Consider the following 20171-nt stretch of genomic DNA (forward strand, 5'->3'; position numbering starts at 1 on the left):
TCTATTGTGAATAAAATATTGGCTCATGTGATTTGAAAGTATTTTAGTTTTCATTTTATTCAAATTTAAAAAACGTCCCAACATTTCCGGAATTTGGGTTGTAAAAACAAAACTGTAAAATAAAATTAGCATGACATTCCATTGATAATTTGAGCTATAACTGAATAAAAATGCTCATTTTAATGCAATCTAGGTTGTGAGAGTACCTGTTTGTACTGTGATAATTAAGCTATTCTAAATTTAAGGTATGTGACCCCAGGGTGAAAAACGTAGTGAAATTCCGTCTCATAGGGCCGCAGTGGCAGCTTGTGTGTACAGTGTGTCTTTGTGCCGACCTCAGGGTATTTCTCTTATGCCCCAGCTTAGCCATGGATTTGCCCCCTACAATGCACTATGGCGACAGTCTCTGACCCTGACACCAATGACTGCTGACACACTACACGCACACAGACTCACTGCCCTCAAAATAACCCTTTGGTCCAAGATGAAGTTTCATAAAATTAATTACTTTCAGGAAAGGTTTTACTAACGTGTGTATTGTGTATTATGTAATGTGTACTGATGACAGTTCCACCAGTACAAGAAAATACTCACCTCTCTGAGTTCTTGCACCAGGGCATTGAGACGTTCGGTCTCTGCTTGGGAGTTGGAGGCCACAGAGCTACTCAGTTTTAGCTGGCTTTGCAGGTCCACCAGACGTCCCATGTAATAGGCCTCTTTAGAGGCAGACTCCTGCAGCAACGTCTCTTCGTTTGTCTCACCATCCTCGGCTACTTTACGCTGGTTGGTGTATGCCTGACCGAACGCCTGGAGGAAAATCAATGACAGAGTCAGAAGAAAAGAGGCAGTGTTCAGTTTAAAGAAATGTCTACAAAAATTATGGGTATGTTAACAACAGCATACTACCATATTACTAGTACTATTTTTTTCCGTATGTGCACTACCATTCAAAAAAAATTTTTTTTTAGAAAGAAACACTTTTTGTTATACTGGTTGAAACTCTCTTCACATCCTGATAGGAATCAATAATGTAAGTGGTCTAAATATTTAAACATGTATATGTATCTTCTGTGGAAGTCTCAGGACTAAAAAATGTTAATCCAATCGCAATGATACGATGTCCTACATGCCTATCAACATATGCATTTCTATACCTCCGCTCATCCTGCTTGCGCAGACATCACACGTCATCAGCGCGTTCCATATGGCTATGCAGAGTTGTAAATAGACAGTCACCGAGCACCGCAAACAAACAGCAGCCGCCTTTTACAATTCCTCCTGAACCAAAACAATGAGCTTATGCTGCGCTCACGCCATGTTGTAACTGTAATTACGAGATGGCAACCCGTGACGTTCTACCTGGAGCTGTTTACGTCCTCAGTCTAGGATTTATGCGTTTCTGTGTCAACACTATCAACGCTGAAATTAATCTGCAGCAGTCAGGTGGTACAAGTAAGAGCACTGTAAGTTGTTTACGTTCATTATTATTGCAATGTTATGTGCTTTGAGAAATTAGGTAATTTAATGCTGTCTCTCATCTCATGACGCTTTGCAGATTCCGCTGTGTTCGTTCATGTGTTTTGGAGGAGGCGTGGCTTTGGAGAGCGCTCTAAAAGGAGGGTGGGATCTCATGCTTTCAAAGCTAGCTTGCTATTGCTAGCCTCTCCGAAATTGCCTACCCTACCTTTAAATTGATCAAAAGTAACAGTAAAGACATTAAAAAATTATTTTACAAAAGATTTCTATTTCAAATAAATGCTGTTCTTTTGAACTTTCTACTCATTAAAGAATCCTGAAAAACGTATCTACAAAAATATTAAGCAGCAACTGTATTCAACATTGATAAATGTTGTTAGAATGATTTCTAAAGGATCATGTGACATTTAAGACTGGAGTAATGACTGCTGAATATTTAGCTTTCCCAATATATTAAAATAGAAAACAGTTATTGTAAACTGTAAGCATATTTCACAATACAAAAAATCTACTATATTTGCCAGAAAGTGTAGTATACGATTAGAGTCACATGAGATACTACAATATATCCCACAATACAATGTGCTCAACTTGACCATTCACCATTGACCCAGAAGCAGTTTCATTAAATTAATTTAATTTTTAAAGTATCAAAGACTCACATAATGAATTTGTGTAAACATTGTAGCAAATTACTCTTTGAAACAGATCTCTGTATGCTGCACATATTTTTAAATTAGTACACAGTATGCAGTTAGCTTTATACTAGTATTCTATTCTGAAACTGTTTCAGAAAAACATACTTGGGAACTCTCAACTACACGATTAGGCATATTGAGTCTTTGCATATTTTAACATTGCATAAGAACATACCGAATTAAGACAAAATGATCAAGCAATTAGCACACTGATGGACATGTGCCATTAACAAGTGTCATGAACAATTAAGTGACTCTCTTGAATAGACTAATATGCTAAATGACAGCAAATGAACAAAACCAATAATGTGATCTGATATGACAGACTTGATCTTGCTCAAATTTGACTGAGATGTCAGCACTCAAAAAAAAATAAAAAAAAAATGTCTCAACATTACAGTTAGATGGTACAATATGTGATGTGTTTGTTAATGTAAGTTTAATGCCATTTGAATAATAATAAAAAAAATGCTTCCATGGTGAAAAGGCCCACATTTCAATATCACCTCTTCACTCACATCACCTGCCCAAGTTCTGCACTTCAAGGTAACAGATATAATATTTCAGCTGCTCGCTTTGATCAATAGAAATAGTGTTCCGATTCCCCTGACACAGGTTTTCACACCATGCAGATCCGGCGTTTCATGACTTAAGCATCCTGTCTTGTTTGGAAGATGACAGTAGATGATAAACAGGAAGGAGGAATGAGCCAGGTATAAAAGTCTGTTTTGAAGAGTTATCATAAGGCTCTCACAACTCAATCAGTATATGAGGGTTATTTAAAAAATGAGTAAATTATTAAATAATTAAATCCTCATTTTATGATTTCATTACACTACATGTACATTAGCACATGTGCAGTACATTATAGTGCATTTTAAGCAATAAATCAATAAAGCACATCACAGATCATAATCTGTTGGTGCAGATTATTAAACTGTCTCTCTGTGATGTTCCCAATACCTGGACCATTATGAGCAAAGCATAACTGGGATAAGTACCAGCAGAGACCTTCCATCAAAAGAGAAAATCAATTGAAGATGCACCAAAAATCAATTGAAGCACTGGTAGATGGCACCTTGCAGCAAATCTGACTGAAGTGTGGAGGTGGTTAAAAAGTTGCTGACGTCGATTTTGAAAATACTGGAATTAAAGCACTGAATCAATTCCAGTCATTACTAACTTACAGCAACAGGCTCACATGCATCCATGGTAAAAAAAAAAAACAAAACACTTTATCGCAGCATCACCTCTGTCTGAAATGGCTCGATAAAGCATTCAGTCTCTCCAAACTCCTCCTTTCTGAGAGCCTACTCTGCTCTGATTGGTCAGATCTGTTGCCCTGTTGTGATTGGTCTACTGCTTACAGCATGCGTTGCCCTTACATATCTGAATTTCGGCTCTGGAGGCTTGCTCAGCACTTGTATACACAATGATATGAACAGTAACAATGGCACTGGTTTTACCGTATCAATTTGAGCTCGAGTCCTGAACCTTTGGAAGTGCATGCAAAGTGGATTTGCTTTCACAGCACAGAAAACAGCATCTTCTCGAAATGTTGACAACACAAACCGAAGTCTTCCAGGCCTCAGCTACAACTAGTGTGTTGAAGGGTGGGTCAAAGTATATGTTGTTCGTGGGCAGCCAATGAAGACGATAGATGGGCATTATACAAATTTGTTACAAATCTGAGTAGGTTCGTGCAGGAAGTAAGACTAGAATTACTGATTTAGGCAGTTTAGAATTTGGTTTTTACTCTTTTTTTTGATGGGGTTGACAATAATTCCATTTGTCGTGCACTTTGGTAAGTTTATTACAAAAGTTTTAAGGATCAAATTCAAAAAGGTAATATCTGAAAAAGGGGCACTTTAAGAAAGAAATATTTCAAGAAATACAATATTTCAAAAGGTTGTTTGGGTAAATCCAAAAATGAAATTATATGTAAAGATATTTACGTTGTACGCATATATTTATAAATAAAACAAAATATAAAAACCTAAAATAATAAAATAAATGTATTACAGTAAGGAGAATTTAGGTGGACAATGTTTTTAGTTGTCATGAAAATATCTAATAAATAAACAAATGCACAATTATTCATTATTTATCACATAAACAGTTTGGCCTTATGAGCAAATATTGCCCGCATATTAGAATGTAAAGAACATTTTGTAGAATTCTTTTTTTTAGTGCCTTTGTAGTGGATCAGAGTATTGTCTGTTGTGACCACAGGCCATTTATCATACTTGCCCATTTCATGAACATGAATAATGGAGATGTTCCTACTACATAAATGTTTTATTATTGTCAGGAATTTGATTTACGATGCACTTTCCTCAGGTTCTATTCAATAATCTGGCTTTAGTTGTTAACAACTCACTGCCACAAGATTATCAGTAAATAATGAATTACATTTTGGTCTACTTCTTACTTAAAGCTACTGTATGGTTTCAGAAGACTAGTGAATATAGTGCAGAAGTTCTATGAATCATTTTTGGGTGTGCTATCCCTTTAACACTTTTACATTTTTTCTTTCCTTTTGATTGCTGAACTCAAGGCACAAAAGTAAATGGATACACCACTTTCATTAATTCAGTGACAGAAGTGTGAATAAGCTCTCATTGTGATTTAAAATGAGAGCCTGTTAATGTCCCAGAATCCCCGCTGAAGGCCCTCTGCCTCCCAGCTGCGCTCTGAGAGAGAACAAGAGAGAGAGATGTATAGGACTAAAGTGTAGGACGTTGCTATGACCACAGAGACTGGTTCTTTGCTGTATAATGTAGGAGGCAGATGGTTTGTGGAGAAGTGTGTCCGCAAAGCCGACTTTCTCCATCTGGTTTCTTTTATTTAGAGCGGGGTGGTCAAAATATGATGCCCACTCAAGAACTAGTCTCTAAGCTAGTCTCTGAATTTAAAGTTTATGAGAGGACGCTTTTCTGATATATGACAGACATGTTTTTGACAAATTTTGTGACAATCATCCACGAATATTTATTTTTGTTTTGTTTGTTTAATTTTAGATTTACCTGCCACTAAATATCCCATTAAAAAAAGAAAAAAGTCAATGATCACTTGATATTATCAATCAGATCACCCGTTACCATCTAAATATATTTTGGTTTTCATTTACATGCAAGCATTACTGTAACTGTGGCTGGGAACGGTATGCTTTACATTGGTTACAACAGGAAGCCTCTGAAAGCACAAGTGTCAACAGCAACAGCGACGGTAAAATTAAACATCATCCGTGTAAATTAATGTGAATTCTTTAAAGGGTTAGTTCACCCAAAAATGAAATGTCATTTATTACTCACCCTCATGCCGTTCCACACCCGTAAGACCTTCGTTAATCTTCAGAATGCAAATTAAGATATTTTTGTTGAAATCCAATGGCTCAGTGAGGCCTGCATAGCCAGCAATGACATTTCCTCTCTCAAGATCCATTAATGTACTAAAAACATATTTTGGTGCGCCAAAAAAACAAAATAACGACTTATATAGTGATGGCCGATTTCAAAACACTGCTTCATGAAGTTTCGGAGCGTTATGAATCTTTTGTCGAATCAGCGGTTCGGAGCTCCAAAGTCACGTGATTTCAGCAGTTTGGCGGTTTGACACGCGATCCGAATCATGATTCGACACAAAAGATTCATAACGCTCCGAAGCTTAATGAAGCAGTGTTTTGAAATCGGCCATCACTATATAAGTCGTTATTTTGTTTTTTTGGTGGGTGTGGAACGGCATGAGGGCGAGTAATAAATGACATTATTTTCATTTTTGGGTGAACCAACCCTTCAACTACTTTTACGTGAATGTACGTGTTTATGGGAAACAGAAAGAAAAGACAAAAGAGTGGGAGAAAGAGAGAGCTCAGAGCAGTCATCAGTCAATGCTGTCAGTGATTTGTTCCAGACAGTCGTGGTCGCAGCATCTGCATGTCAGTGACAGCAGGACAACAGTCTGTTCTGTAACGCTGCCAGCACAATCTAGAAAATCCTTGTTATTTTTTTATAACAGGGCCGCAGTCCAACCTTGCATCATGTCTCATTCATTCAAAGGTATTGGCGGTTAGCATGCATCTTGTGTATCTGAGTGTAAATAAAATATGCTATATGGTATCAGCTGAATTTGCAAGACCTTGCAAGGTTATTTTATATGTATTTGAAAGTAAAAAATTTATTAATCCAAGTATGGCAACAATATTTAACTGCATGCGACAACAAACCTTCAAGCAAATAAGAAAGAGAGAAAATAATTGGCAAACCAAATTTCTGCACACTCCTAACTAAGCTTGTGACTCCTCTCAAAAATACACCAAGGATTATGTAAGCAAAAATGAATCTAAACATAAATCACACATTCTGACATCAGCATATATGGCCAAAACAATGTCTTAAGCAAAGTTTTAAGCAAAAGCGAGCTCATCGAATTCATTTTTGTTACTTCATATAGTAGCCCTACTGTAATGTGGGTGAGTTGTACAGTGTGTGAGCAGACTTTTACTGCTCACAAAAAAGTTTCAGTTTTCTGTCTGTTTAACCTCCTGAGTGCATTTTTCCCAAGCACTTTCATACTTGGGGATCTGAGATCTAGAATTGCAATGCTATTCTTTAGTGGGAAATGTGTATTGGAACTGTTTCTGATATTTCAGTATTGATACGTATCGAAAAATCTATATTTCAGACATGTATATACACATTACTGTTGTCAAAAATATAATTTTTTTGTTACAGGGCCTGAATATAGGCACAAAACACAAAACAAAATTATGTCAAAATGCCCGTCTTGGAGAGTATTCACGTAAACACAGTCCCCCAAAGAAAACACACGTGCAACAGTAACAGGGGTTTTTTTTTTTTTTTTGTGTGAATTCATTCCAAAGTTTGAAATCAAGCTTCCTTGTGCTGTGTGAGCTATTGCAACAAAACTACCCCATTGCAAAAACACAAATACATTGAATGAGCAAACATTTAGGTGTTATAATTGTAATGGTAATTGCTAAATGTTTATATTGAATGTTTATACTGACTTAAAATCTGCTTATCATATAAAGTGATCGTGTCTCTTCAGAAGACTTGGATTAAACTGCTTGATTCATATGGATTACTGTTACGATGTGTCATACTTTTTGAAGCTTAAAAATATTGACTGACTAGAATTTCAATGGATGGACAAAAAATTATGAGATATTAAATATATCTATATGTGTCACTTGCAGGTGAGGATAAGCAACACGCACAAAGAAGGAATACAGTCTTTAATGATAAACACAAGAAGTAAACAACAAATTACATAATGATAATAACCGACAGAAGAGTATATATGCAGGGATTAACAAGGACGACACAGCTGATAATTATAATTAACCAATAACCATGAGGAACTAATAGGTACACAATCAGAAACCAAGAAAACCAAAACTGAACAGAGTAGGGAAACAGTAACTAAGGGAAACAGAACATCATATTAAAATAAGAGTCCATAGAACTAAACATAATTGTGACAATATGGCAGTATGGCATTTTTTCCCTGTGGTATCGAAAGTTGTACTGAATATCGATAATTGTCAAGGTATCGTATCAAAGTTAGAAATTCCAGTATCGTGACAAGACACATACATACACACACACATACACACAAACATTTCCTGAATGTAATTTTGTAACTGCTCTTAAATCAGATTATTCTCTGACAGATTATCCATTTTTCAAAACCTCAACATAACCTCAATCATAGCCAGAGGTATTAAGAAAACAACTGCTGTACTGTAGTAATAGTCTCACCCTCATCTGTATCTTTAACACTAGAACCGCCAGGGGTCGTTGTATACCTAAAACCGCCAGCGGGTAAAATGTACCCACGCACACGACTACTGTTTTTATATGGGTAAAAAACATATTATATCACTGTATTATGCCACTGTCTTTACAAAGTAATGTCTAAAGTCATAAAATTATAATGTTTAATCATCAACTATGTTTTTGTCCTGTTGTCTTATGTTCAAAGTTATTTTAATCAGGCTACACTAATCACTTTTCTTAACAGTGAATATAGGCTAAACCAGCCTGCACTGACAACGAGAATTAGAAAATAAATACATATTTGGGTGTTGTAATATTATAATAAAATATCATTAATCACATATTAAGATAACCCATGTTATTTAAATGACTAAAATACCCTAAATAGACAATAATGAGCAATAATAATTCACTGCACTGCATAAGATGAAGCCTATAATGCAACGACAAATTCAAGCTAATCTAATTATTAATTTGTTTAGTTATGTATAATTTGAATAAGACAACAACACCAATAAACTTGGGGTAATTATTAAAAATCATTTTATTAATTACATCATAGATTAGAATTTTTTGGGGGGAACTGGGCAGACTAGAATAAATAGCACTTATCACCATAAAATTGTCTTCTTTTATCCATTGTGACTAAAACTGATTAGCGCAATCTCAGTGGGTAAAAGGCATTGCCTTGTAACATAGAACGTTAAAACATAAGCAGCGCAAATATAAAAGCATATATGGGTAAATTTGACCCGCTGGCGCTTATAGGTATAAATGCCCTGTTTTTTAATCTGGTTTCATCTAAACAATTTTTAACAACAGGGGATTGTAAATAACACAATTTTAAAAATGTGTTATGTACATTTGAAAAACAGCCATGGGTAAATTTTACCCCGTGGCGGTTCTAGTGTTAAAGACTAACATATTTGTCTGAATTACCTCAAGGCAAAGTCCTCAGAGGAAAAGACACAAGAGGGCTAGTGGTCATGCTGCCAGTTCAGAGATTCATCATCATGACTCAGACAGAGATAGTGTGGGTATTTCACAGGCTTCCTGTCAGTGTGAAGGAGTATAGATGGAAGCAGATACATTAGCAAGCTAGCATTATGGAGTCTCACAGCACAATATATTTGCAATGGAGTCACAGAGAAAACAGGAATATCAAATAGCAATAAATAATAAATTAAAATAATTGCCATACCAATTGCACTGACATGTACTGCTTGACAAATCCAACATTACTATGACAAAAGAATAAATACTTTACTTTAACTTGCTTCAGTACTGGGCAACAGTACTGATGAGAACTAACAGTAGCTACAGTTCACAACCAATGCAACGGCTACACCTGGGGCTTGTTGAGTTTTGGTGGGGTTCTAATCCCATACGCAAGGTAATTTCCTGTTATTGTACTTTTTTATCAGGTACCACCAGGGTATGTTTTCAGGTTTCAGGAAACTAGGGCTGTTTTCAGTCTCAGGTGACTTATAAATCCAGGGTGGAGTTTGGCTAGAATGGCTTTCCTTAGCAGTGAGAGAAAGTGAACAATACTATCTTCGTTCTAGAACTAAATCTTGCTGAAAACACCAGCTTACACCTGCATAAACATCAATACTGGTAAGCTCTGGTTTGTTGCTGGTCTAGCAGGTGGACCAGCACAGCCAACAGCAAAATTGAGGCCGGTTGACCAGTTTGGACTTGTTTATAACTGTTTTCTATTTTAATATATTTTAAAATTAATTTATTCCTGTGATGGCAAAGCTTGATTTTCAGAAGTCACTACTCCAGTCTTTAGTGTCACATGATCCTTCAGAAATCATTCTAATATGATTTACCGCTAAAGAAACATTTCTTTATGAAACAGAGTAATTTGTAACATTATACATGTCTTTATCTGCACAATAACAAAAAAAGTAGATCAAGAATCGTTTTGGAATCGGATCGTGACTCCTAGAATTGGAATCGGATCGTGAGGTGACTAAGATTCCCACCTCTAATATTTCATCACGACCAGATGAAATCTCTAACTATCCAAGTCGACAGAGTGTGTTAAAGATATAAAATATTAAATGACCAGTAATTTTCTTCTACTGAATTTGAATAAGACTGAGGTATTACTTATTGGACCAAAAACCTGTTCACAGAATCTCTTAGAATACAATATGCAACTAGAAGGATGTACTGTTAGTTCATCCTCTACAGTTAAAGACCTGGGTGTTATATTAGACAGCAACTTGTCTTCTGAAAAACATATTTCATATGTTACAAAAATAGCCTTCTTCCAACTCAGAAACATCGCTAAGCTATGGAACATGTTATCTGTTTCTGATGCAGAAAAGCTAGTTCATGCAATTCATGACCACTGGATTACTGTAATGCATTACTAGGTGGTTGTCCAGCATCCTCAATAAACAAGCTGCAGTTAGTCCAAAATGCAGCTGTTAGAGTTCTTACCAGGTCAAGAAGATATGATCTTATAACACCAATTCTATCATCTCTGCACCTATTAAGTTATATATCGATTACAAAGTATTGCTACTGACCTATAAGACCCTAAATGGTTCAGCTCCTCTGTATTTAAACAATCTTCTATCACTCTACAATCCATCATGCTTTTTAAGGTCACAAAACTCTGGACTTTTGGTAGTACCTAGGATGAAGTCCACTAAAGAAGGGAGAGCGTTTTCGCATTTGGCTCCTAAACTCTGGAACAGCCTTCCTGATAATGTTTGGGACTAAGACAGTTTAAATCTAGATTAAAGACACATCTCTTTAGCCAAGCACACAAATAATGCATCTCGTATCCTTGTACTCAAGTTATAACAGATCAAAAGCATATGACTTTGTATTACGTTATGAACAGCAGCTATGCTAATTATTTTCCATTAGCTTTTCTGTTTCTACACTCTCAGAAAAATGGTACAAAAGCTGTCACTTGGACGGTACCCTTTAAAAAGGTTCTAATATGTAGCATTTAGGTGCCAATATGTACCTTTGTGGTACTAATATGTACTCTTTAAGTACAAAGGTGTAAGGGTACCACCCCAGTGACAGCTTTTGTACCTTTTTTTTCTGAGAATGATAACTAGATTACACCAGCTCCAGTTTGGATCCAGCCTCTTATGAAGATTTCAGATGACCCAACACCTGTGAAGAGATCAAACCCCTGCTACATGCACCACTGCCAAATTTTCTATATATTGCAATAATTACATTCACAACTTATAAGAATTGCTTTAATTAGCTCATTGTTTCATGAATACATGATAACTGTAGAACCGTACATTTTTGACATATATAATCATTACTTCGACAGTCACCTCTGATAACAGATTACTCTAAATTGCAATGTAGAAACCTGCATTTTCTTTAAAAATTCTTTAAAATATGTATTATAAAAAGTGCTATACAAAATAAATGTGAACTGAACTGAATTACACACTAAACCAGAACATCCTGGTAAGTGTTTATAAAAAGGGACGAGAAAACACTGAACAGTTCTTCAGCTAAACACCTTTGCAGCAATGCAGCACTTCTTATTCACTGCAACACATGTTCAGCTGACAATGGAATGCAGGGCTAGAATAATAGAAGACTGTATTACTCCAAATCACCCTTTAGGGTAGAAGTTGCCTGGGAATTAGGAGCCCTGAGCAGGAAAAAGGCTTTTCTTCTTCATTATACCTTGTTGAGAGAGGCAGAATTGTTTGAGACTGAAATTCAGCAGCATTAATTCATACGAGTACTGCGCACTGCCAATAGGGTTGTCAGTTAATGTGTAAATTATCTGCAACTTGTATGGCAGTTCACTTCAATGATAAATGCATAGCTGATCATACTAATACAGCATTAAATATTGAACAATAAATTTGCTGCACGTCCCAGGGCAATGAAAACAAGCCTATTCATCACATTTAAAACAGTATGAGCGAGTATGATATGGTATCTCTTTTGCTGTCTCTCCTTTTTGTCTCTTTTTCAGAGTGCAGACTAGTCCAGGTCTGGAGTCTTTTAGGGCAGTAAATTGTCCTGTATAGGGAGGTTGTATTCCAGTCCTCTGCCTCAAGCATCTTATAACATCATCAGTTAGTAGCTATCCTTTGAGAGTAAGCGTCCTACATACATGCTGGGAAGTGAACTGAGACAGGGCAGGGTCCAATTTAATTAGCACACAGGTCAGGAGTCATGGGCCACAACCACCTGAAAATACAAACACTGAAGGACAGGAAACTGTGCCACTGGGCATCATCCAAACAGGGTGTAATGGATGGCCGTGTATGCTTTTAACATGCTGACACAGAAATAAAGTGGTGGTGGGGAAATGAGATTTAGTGGAGGATTATACTGATATAATCATACATGTCTGATCTTTTAACGCTGTGTCTACACCGGAAACTTAAAATGTTTATTTACCACAGATCAGCTGTGAATCAAGACATCAAAAAAAAAAAAATCACATTTTTAAAAATGAAAATAAAATGTTGAATATGGACAGCTGAAAAATCCCATTTTGTTTTTTACAGAAATAAATGGATATGAAAAATGGATGGGTTAAAATGTTGGCATTTTAGTAAAGGATGGATGGATGGATGGATTTGAATTTGGGTTTCTCTCAATGATGAACTAGCAGTAATGAAAGAAAAACTCTACAAAGTAAAAGAAGTACAGGAAGTGTGTTGAACGTGATGTACTCTATAAGGCAGCAAATGGATTTGTCACACTTAGTGAGAGAACAATTGAGAGATATAGAGTCTATAGTCTACAACTGCCTGAAACATTCATAACTACTCTGTAAGAGCAGAGACTTTATTCATATCATTGTCAGAGCCCACAGTTTCTTTTACTGCAAGCATTGAAGTCGCAGTCTAGAAAGCTAAAGTAAAGCAACAATCAATACACACACCCCTGGGTAAAGCAGACCGGCTCTTTCCCAAAGTCTCATTGCAGCAGAAATAAACACAGTGAAAAACTGTGCAGGGTTCTAGGCAGTTTCTGCACTGAGAGATGAAGAGAAGCACAAATCTTCATTGCTTGATAAAAAGGTACAGGCCTAAAGCCACACCAATTCTGTACAGCCACAACTGTTTGATATTTACAAATCCACTAGATCACACAGTAAGACTAACTTACATTTTACGGTCAAGCTTTCCAGCCATTCAAAGTATACTCCACTGATCACGAGACCATACAGACACACATTTTTTGGACTGCTTTGTACTTCACCTGATCTGCAGTCAGAGGACAGTACGTTGTTCTATTCACTCCTCCATGCACCTCAATTGTTGTCCTTTCACTTTCATAATGGCACTGTTTGAAATCGCATACTCTTTAGGTACTTCTTTTGAACAAGTACTTACTTTGCAACCATTTAAAAAATATGTTTTATATGAATGTGTGTAGTATGAATCCGGACGTACTACATTTGCCATGTTGTCACTGCAGTAAAGTTAATAAAATGTCTGTTCTTCAATAATTTCTCAATTCGTTAGCTCAAAAAAAAAAAAAAAAAAAAAAAAAAAAACATTATTTATACATTGTTCATGGAAAGTTTTTTTCTTTTTTTCCTGAAACATTTTAGATTGATTACTACTGTACTTTTTACAGAGTTTAGAGAACAGGAAAACTCGTTTTTTAAACACTTAAAAAACTGTTCTGTTCAGAGAACATTCAGAAATAATATTTTCATAACTTAATGTGGAAGTTAGCAAAAAGCAAAATGTTTTTAGAACATATTTTTGTTAGCTTGGATACTATTTTTTCACATACAGTTTTTCACATACTAGATAAAAGGGAATTCAGATACAGCCTTTCTGGTGTTTTTATTTTTATTCAGGTATCAAATTATTCTTTGGCTAGTTCACTAAGTAGACACATCAATTGGAGTCTACTTCAGCAGGGACTTATGTCATTGATAGGTCACTGCTAGGGCTTTCTAGATGGTTGCTAAGTGGGTTTATTACTTGCCCAAGTCAAAAGACGCTATCCCCATTTTATCGTTCATCATGTGAAAATTATCAACCAGCTCAACCAGATGCATAATTTGAGATATCATCCATCTCTGAATTATGCACCACCAAAGATTACATTTATGCATTTGGCAGATCTTTTATCTAAATACCTAACCTTAAGGATGAGCAAAGAAATAGTGATTTCCATAGCAAGCACCAATGATGTATAATTAATTAAGTCTAACAGCACTGAAAATGCTGTTTATTGGTATTAATTTGGAGAATGGTGCTGGTGCACAATGCACCAATCATTTGCATCAGAGACTCAAATCAATATCTCTCACCTCTAGGGGATCTTGAGAGATGAGGTCCTTTGTGCCAAGAGGTTAGGCTATGGGGGCTGGGCAGAAAACTAGGGCCTGTCAACCATTCTTTATCGATTAGCTCCTTGAACCTCTGCTGATGTTGTGAGGGGGTGGTGAGGCTTCCTTTCTACCGTGTCCTTCTGTCTGTCTCTTACTACTTCTCTTTTCTTTTTCTTTTTCAGTCTAGGGCAGGCAGATTTATGACTCCATATGGATGACCTAGAAATGCTCTATGCCCTTTTGTGAGTATTTAAAAGAGGTCTACGGTCTAAACTCAAAGAGTTCATCAGAGTTCACCCTACCTAACCTAACTCCACATTTCAGTAATTACATTCTTTGTGTACTACCATACTAACTGCTTTCTCCCTACATAATTTTAATAAAGAGGTACAGATCTATGACTTTGTGCGGGGCTTTATGCTCACAGCTTCATTCTCAATGGTAAAGTTGTGGAGACTGGTTTTGACATTCTCTGAGTGTATTTACTGTCACAAAGCCTTCTGCATATATGATGTTTATTTTCACTAGATGGCGCTTGTGTACTTAAACTTTTGATTAGTCTAATTTGTTTATTTTTATACTATGACTATTTTATAATGCTTATTGTGATTTCTGCACTCAATTGTTTATTTGAGCAAGATTTATTCTTTCTAAGAGTTTTTGGTTATATTTTATTTTATTCCCATTGTGCTTTTTGTATGTATTCCTGGTTTATCACCCGTATGAAAAGATGGAACGATGTTATCATCGCAAATTTTAAGGTGTTTCTCTCTATGATTATAAGTCATTGATCAAGAAACTTCAAGACACAACCCCCTCTCTTAGCTCACAAGCAGGCAAAAGTGGTATGTGGATATATTTTCTGTTTATTTATTTTAGTTTAAAGACATATATGTGTAACTGAATTTATTAGAGTTTAAAGACATATATGTGTAACTGAATGTGTGACTGATGTTTGTTTTATATTCGTCCCTTTTATTCAGTTCTACGGTGTTGGTGTCTATGTCGATGAGTGCATTAAACATCTGTGAGAAAAGAACCTCAGCCTTCACATTGTGACTACTTGTGTGTGGCATACTGAGTCCCTTGAGGATTATTTATAGCCTAAAAGTACATGGTATAGTTTAAAAGCTCCTTGCGCTAATCAAATGTTTAGTTTGAATGCATTATAAGTTGAATATAGCCTAGAATATAAACTCTCAGCTGCATATATTAGATGTGCAGCATCTCCAAAAAAATCTAATTTCTCTTGTCTTATCAATGTACTTTAGGTCAAGTCAGATCAAGAGCATTTCAGTGGAAACAGAACTGGAGGGCACTACATTGTTCAAGTACACACAAACACCCTCCATCTGTAACCATAAAACACTCAACAGTCTGTTTCCTCTGTGTCCTGAGGGACCGAAAAACATTTTGAGCTCTATTTGCTGTTTACCACAAGTAGATTAAAAAAACAAATGCATAACAATGAATCATTTGACTCCTTTGTGGATGAAGATTTATTACAAAATGTAACAAGTTAACAAAAACTGCCTGTGAGTAGATTATGCATCTTACTATTGAACTTAAAGGGATAGTTCAGCTAAAAATGAAAATACTATCAATTATTTACTTACCCTAATGTTTTTCTGTAGAACACAAAAGAAGAAATTTAGAAAAATATGTTTTTCTCAGTGTTTTTGGTCCATACAATGAAAGTCAGTGGGGTCTAATATTGTTTTGGACTCTATTGACTTTCATTGTAGACAAAAAGAATTGAAACATTCTTTAAAATATCTTCTGTGTTCCACAGAAAAAAAGAAAGTCATACAGGTTTGGAACAACATGAGGGTAAGTAAGTGATTTTAGGTGAACTATCCCTTTAAGCAGGGTTTTGGGTTAATACAGATGTAGCATTTTCTGCTTGTCAACATTTAATAAACTAATGGTATTGGCCTGTTTTCCAATGGCCAAATTCTAATTATCTTGCTCTTTATGCTCCATTTAACAAGATAATCAATTAAGTGATGAGTTCTAATATCAATTCTGACTTTATGAATGGGGAAAATGACCAACCAACTGTGTGCTAACTAACCACTAACCCTACCCCACACCCTGACAGACAGCTTTTGCGACCAATGATAAAGACCTTTATCCACGCCCCAACCTTTTGTTATGCCCATTACAACAACCTGCAGATATCCACACTTGAAAATATATATGCACTTCATTCACTGTAGAAAAAACATATCCCCACAGTTATGCTTAACACACAAAAGTGGCAAATTACAGGAATAATTTTAAATTGCAAAGTTCTTACTGGGATATATGGGAGCAGTAATAAATTGTAAATACAAACAAATTATTTAAAAAAAAAAAAGGTGTGTATTTGGTGGGGGCGTCTCTAAGGGTGTTTTCAGACCTGTACTATAGATTGTTTGCTTTGCTCCGAAACTTAATTTGTTACAATGTTGCATTTTTTTCTTGGTTCAGTTCGCTTTCACAAGGCAACATTTCAAAGTGTAACAAAATGTGTTTATGCAAGTCACATGTGAGTAAAATTGTACTCTTATTGGACAGAGTTTCCACTGTGTAATACATAAAGATGGATTTACACATTTTCCGCGAGCTTATTGTGGCTTTATTTGTAGCTCTCGAGACACACAAACATTTACAAATGTAGCCGTCATTCCCGCTCAAAATGAAAAATTATATATATATATATATATCTCTGCTTTTTGCAGATCCGAGCATGATTGCCATGTTCATATATGCTTAAATGAACTGAACTAAAACACACCAGGTTCTGAAACAAACACTCCATGAAAACGACCTAAAATTGTCCTCAGAAACTGGTATATCTCATATGGTATTTCCTTTCTCTTGCACATTCAGAGAATCTGATTTGCAAGTAAATTCTGGAAAGACTCTCAAAGGAATTGCCCAAAGGCAAATGGTGCAGTGTGGTCTTTTATATTCTGTTTAATATAAAGGAGGAACAGAAACAGATAAAGAGAAAAAAAGACCAAATACAGCAAGTCAATCCTCGAGACAAAATATCACCTCCAGCACTCGTGCCCTTCACAAGACTATCAGCCGCAGACAGACTCTATTATAAACAGCACAGATGCTTTGAACAGAAAGAGATAGAGATACTATTCGAAATCCAAGGACCCAAACAGATGTGCATTATTGATCGTATCATGAACCCTAAAAGATAAATCTGCATTTTAACTGTCTGCACTTTCTGTACTCAAAGCTTTCCTAAATAAACAAGAAAATGCATTTTTCATTTTTCTGAAATTAAATCCGAATAGATAAAATACATTTACCGCATTGCAAATAACTAACAGATGCTGCACAGTTCTATGCAATTCCAAACTAATTGATACAATGAAGGTAAATTATGTCAAAATTTTTGGCTGGCTTGGAAAGACAAGCTGTATCATGATTTGCATGATAGAGTTAATTAAAGACAAGCCCACGGGGCAGACTACAGTAGCCAGATCTAGGGGGAGCTGCCATGAAAAAAATGCAATTACCGACACAATTTCATGACAGTTATTCACTGCAAATGACTCACTGCTGTCAGTAAATAACTATAAATGTCTGAGATAAGCATTCATACATACTGTCAAACTAAACAAAGACCCATTAGTCATAGTCATTGCTTTACTTCAGGGGAATTTAGGGGTCATTAGGGAAACACAAGGACACAATAATTAAGATTCATTCTTTGAAATAAGACAGGTCTAAAAAACATTGACTAATATTTCTATGTGACTTTGAAAAGGTGAATTTGTATTTAAGCTAGTATATATTTTTTATACAACACTGAAAACACCAATGAAGACAACATAAACAAAGGTCAAAAGGTCAGGCTACTCTGCTTCAATAACGGTCATCAAGTTTATATAAGCAACACCCACTATTGTTTAAAAGTTTGGGGTCAATAAGAATTTTTTAAAAGAGATTAATACTTTTATTCTGCAAGGATGCATTAAATTGATCAAAAGGATCAGTAAAGACTTTTAGTGTTATAAAGATTTATATTTCAAATAAATGCTATTTTTGAACGTTCTATTCAACAAAAAAATCCTGGAAAAGCATCAAAATTTCCACAAAAATATTAAGCATCACAACTGTTTTCAACATTGGCATTAATGAAAAATGTTTCTTGAGCACCAAATGAACATAATAGACTGATTTCTGAAGGATCATGTGACACTGAAGGCTGGTGTAATGATGCTGAAAATACAGCTTTGCCATCACAGGAATTACATTAAAATATATTCAAATAGATTATGCAGTAATTGTAATAATATTTCAAAAATATTACTGTTATTATTTTTTTATCAAATAAATACAGCCTTGGTGAGGAACATTTTCAAAACATTAAAAAATCTTCCCAACCCCAAACCTTTAAACTGTACTGTATTTAATACAACACATCACATGTATCCCTACCCCTCTTTGTCATCAGTCACACTGTGCAGCCACAGTCCCTGGATCACTGCAGCAGTAAGAAAGTATCTTGTTCCATCTTTTTATTGTCATCAGTTTTCCTCTGTCTCTCTCCTTTCATCCCTATCTCTTCATCATTTCACCTCTCTAAAAGACTCCATTTGTCCCAGATATGTTACAGTGTGGTCAGTTGAATACAGCAATGGGTGTCCACTTTAGATGGTTCCTGTTCACTCCATTTGCCTCATTGTTCTTATCATTAAGGACGTAAGAAAACCCAACAATGAAGAAAAGCATGGACTAGGAGTGAATATGATGTTTTAAAAAATAGTTTTGAGAGTATTGTTATCAAAATAAATGTGCATACAAATGATTCATAAAAGCTTCACACATGGCATCACACTAAACAAGCCAACAACATGCTTAGTTCTGAGTTTTATAATAAACAGACAATAAAATTTCACTTACATACCATATTGAGTACACATATTGCTGACATTCAGACAGAGATACACAGAAAGAAGACAAAATTTCTCAGCAGGGATATACTATATGGCCAAAGGCCCAGAAAACTTCCTGACACACCAAAGATTCTTCATAAACCTATGACACCAGAATCAATACTCGCTTGGGCAAGTCTACAATTTACCTACAGCACTGACTCAATTTCTTTCAACAATATTTCAAAATGTACTTACAAAACAGTAGGCTACCATGAAAATTCTATGGTAGTGACAGGTTAAAATACATATCAAATATAATCAGAGATAATAGAAAATAATCATATGTCATTTACAGACATTTATATTGTTCCAGACCTATACACATATACATATATATCAAACCGTCGAAGCTATGTTTACCTCCTGCAGCTGCTCTAACTCCTGTTTGAGAGCCTCTTGTTCGGTCTCGAGCTCCGCGTACTGCTGCTTGAGCGTCTGGTTCTCCTCCAACACCACCAGACCGCATTCCGCAGCCCGGATCTTCTCCCGGTTCGCTTCTGCGAGCTCACGGGTCAGCCTTTCCACCTCGGCCCGGTACTGATCCACCGATTCCCCGCATCCTCCCCCGGCTGCCATCGCCTAATCTCTGCGTCCTTCGTTCCTGTCACTCGCGCGCTCTCAGAGAGGCGGAGGCTGATGAGGAGATTCAGGTGAATGCTGCAGTCCGACAGTCCCGATGCGCCTCCTGTTTGCCGATGATTAAATGATGTTTAAACGAGTGACATGGGCTGGACTCGATTGTTTCATTGTAAACAGTGCTGTGATAAACTGCACCATTGTTCTATCTATTGTTCTATCGGTTTTTACTTAAAATTTTATGAAGAAAACCGGCGCCATCTATCCGGAATGCAAAGTATGCAGAAGTTGAATCTGTCTCTCAACATGTGACGTCACTCCCTTCCCCCGTCCCTCATCGTTTATTTTATTAGATATTAAT

General features: G+C 36.0%; 1 protein-coding gene across 3 annotated transcripts in view; it reads right to left on the reverse strand.

The window, feature by feature from the left end:
• The window catches only part of bicd1a (bicaudal D homolog 1a), a 39592-nt gene extending 19484 nt beyond the window's left edge, over positions 1-20108 (reverse strand). For all 3 annotated transcript variants that reach the window (XM_051869761.1, XM_051869763.1, XM_051869762.1), the window contains exons 1-2: positions 19595-20108; positions 595-807 (exon numbers count right to left, since the gene is read on the reverse strand). In XM_051869761.1, the coding sequence (XP_051725721.1) occupies positions 595-807; positions 19595-19810 (429 nt within the window). In that variant the 5' untranslated portion in view covers positions 19811-20108. The remainder of the gene's footprint in view (positions 1-594; positions 808-19594) is intronic.
• Between the last annotated feature and the right edge of the window lie 63 nt (positions 20109-20171).

The sequence above is a fragment of the Ctenopharyngodon idella genome, chromosome 18, assembly GCF_019924925.1.
Source record: "Ctenopharyngodon idella isolate HZGC_01 chromosome 18, HZGC01, whole genome shotgun sequence".
Taxonomy (NCBI): domain Eukaryota; kingdom Metazoa; phylum Chordata; class Actinopteri; order Cypriniformes; family Xenocyprididae; genus Ctenopharyngodon; species Ctenopharyngodon idella.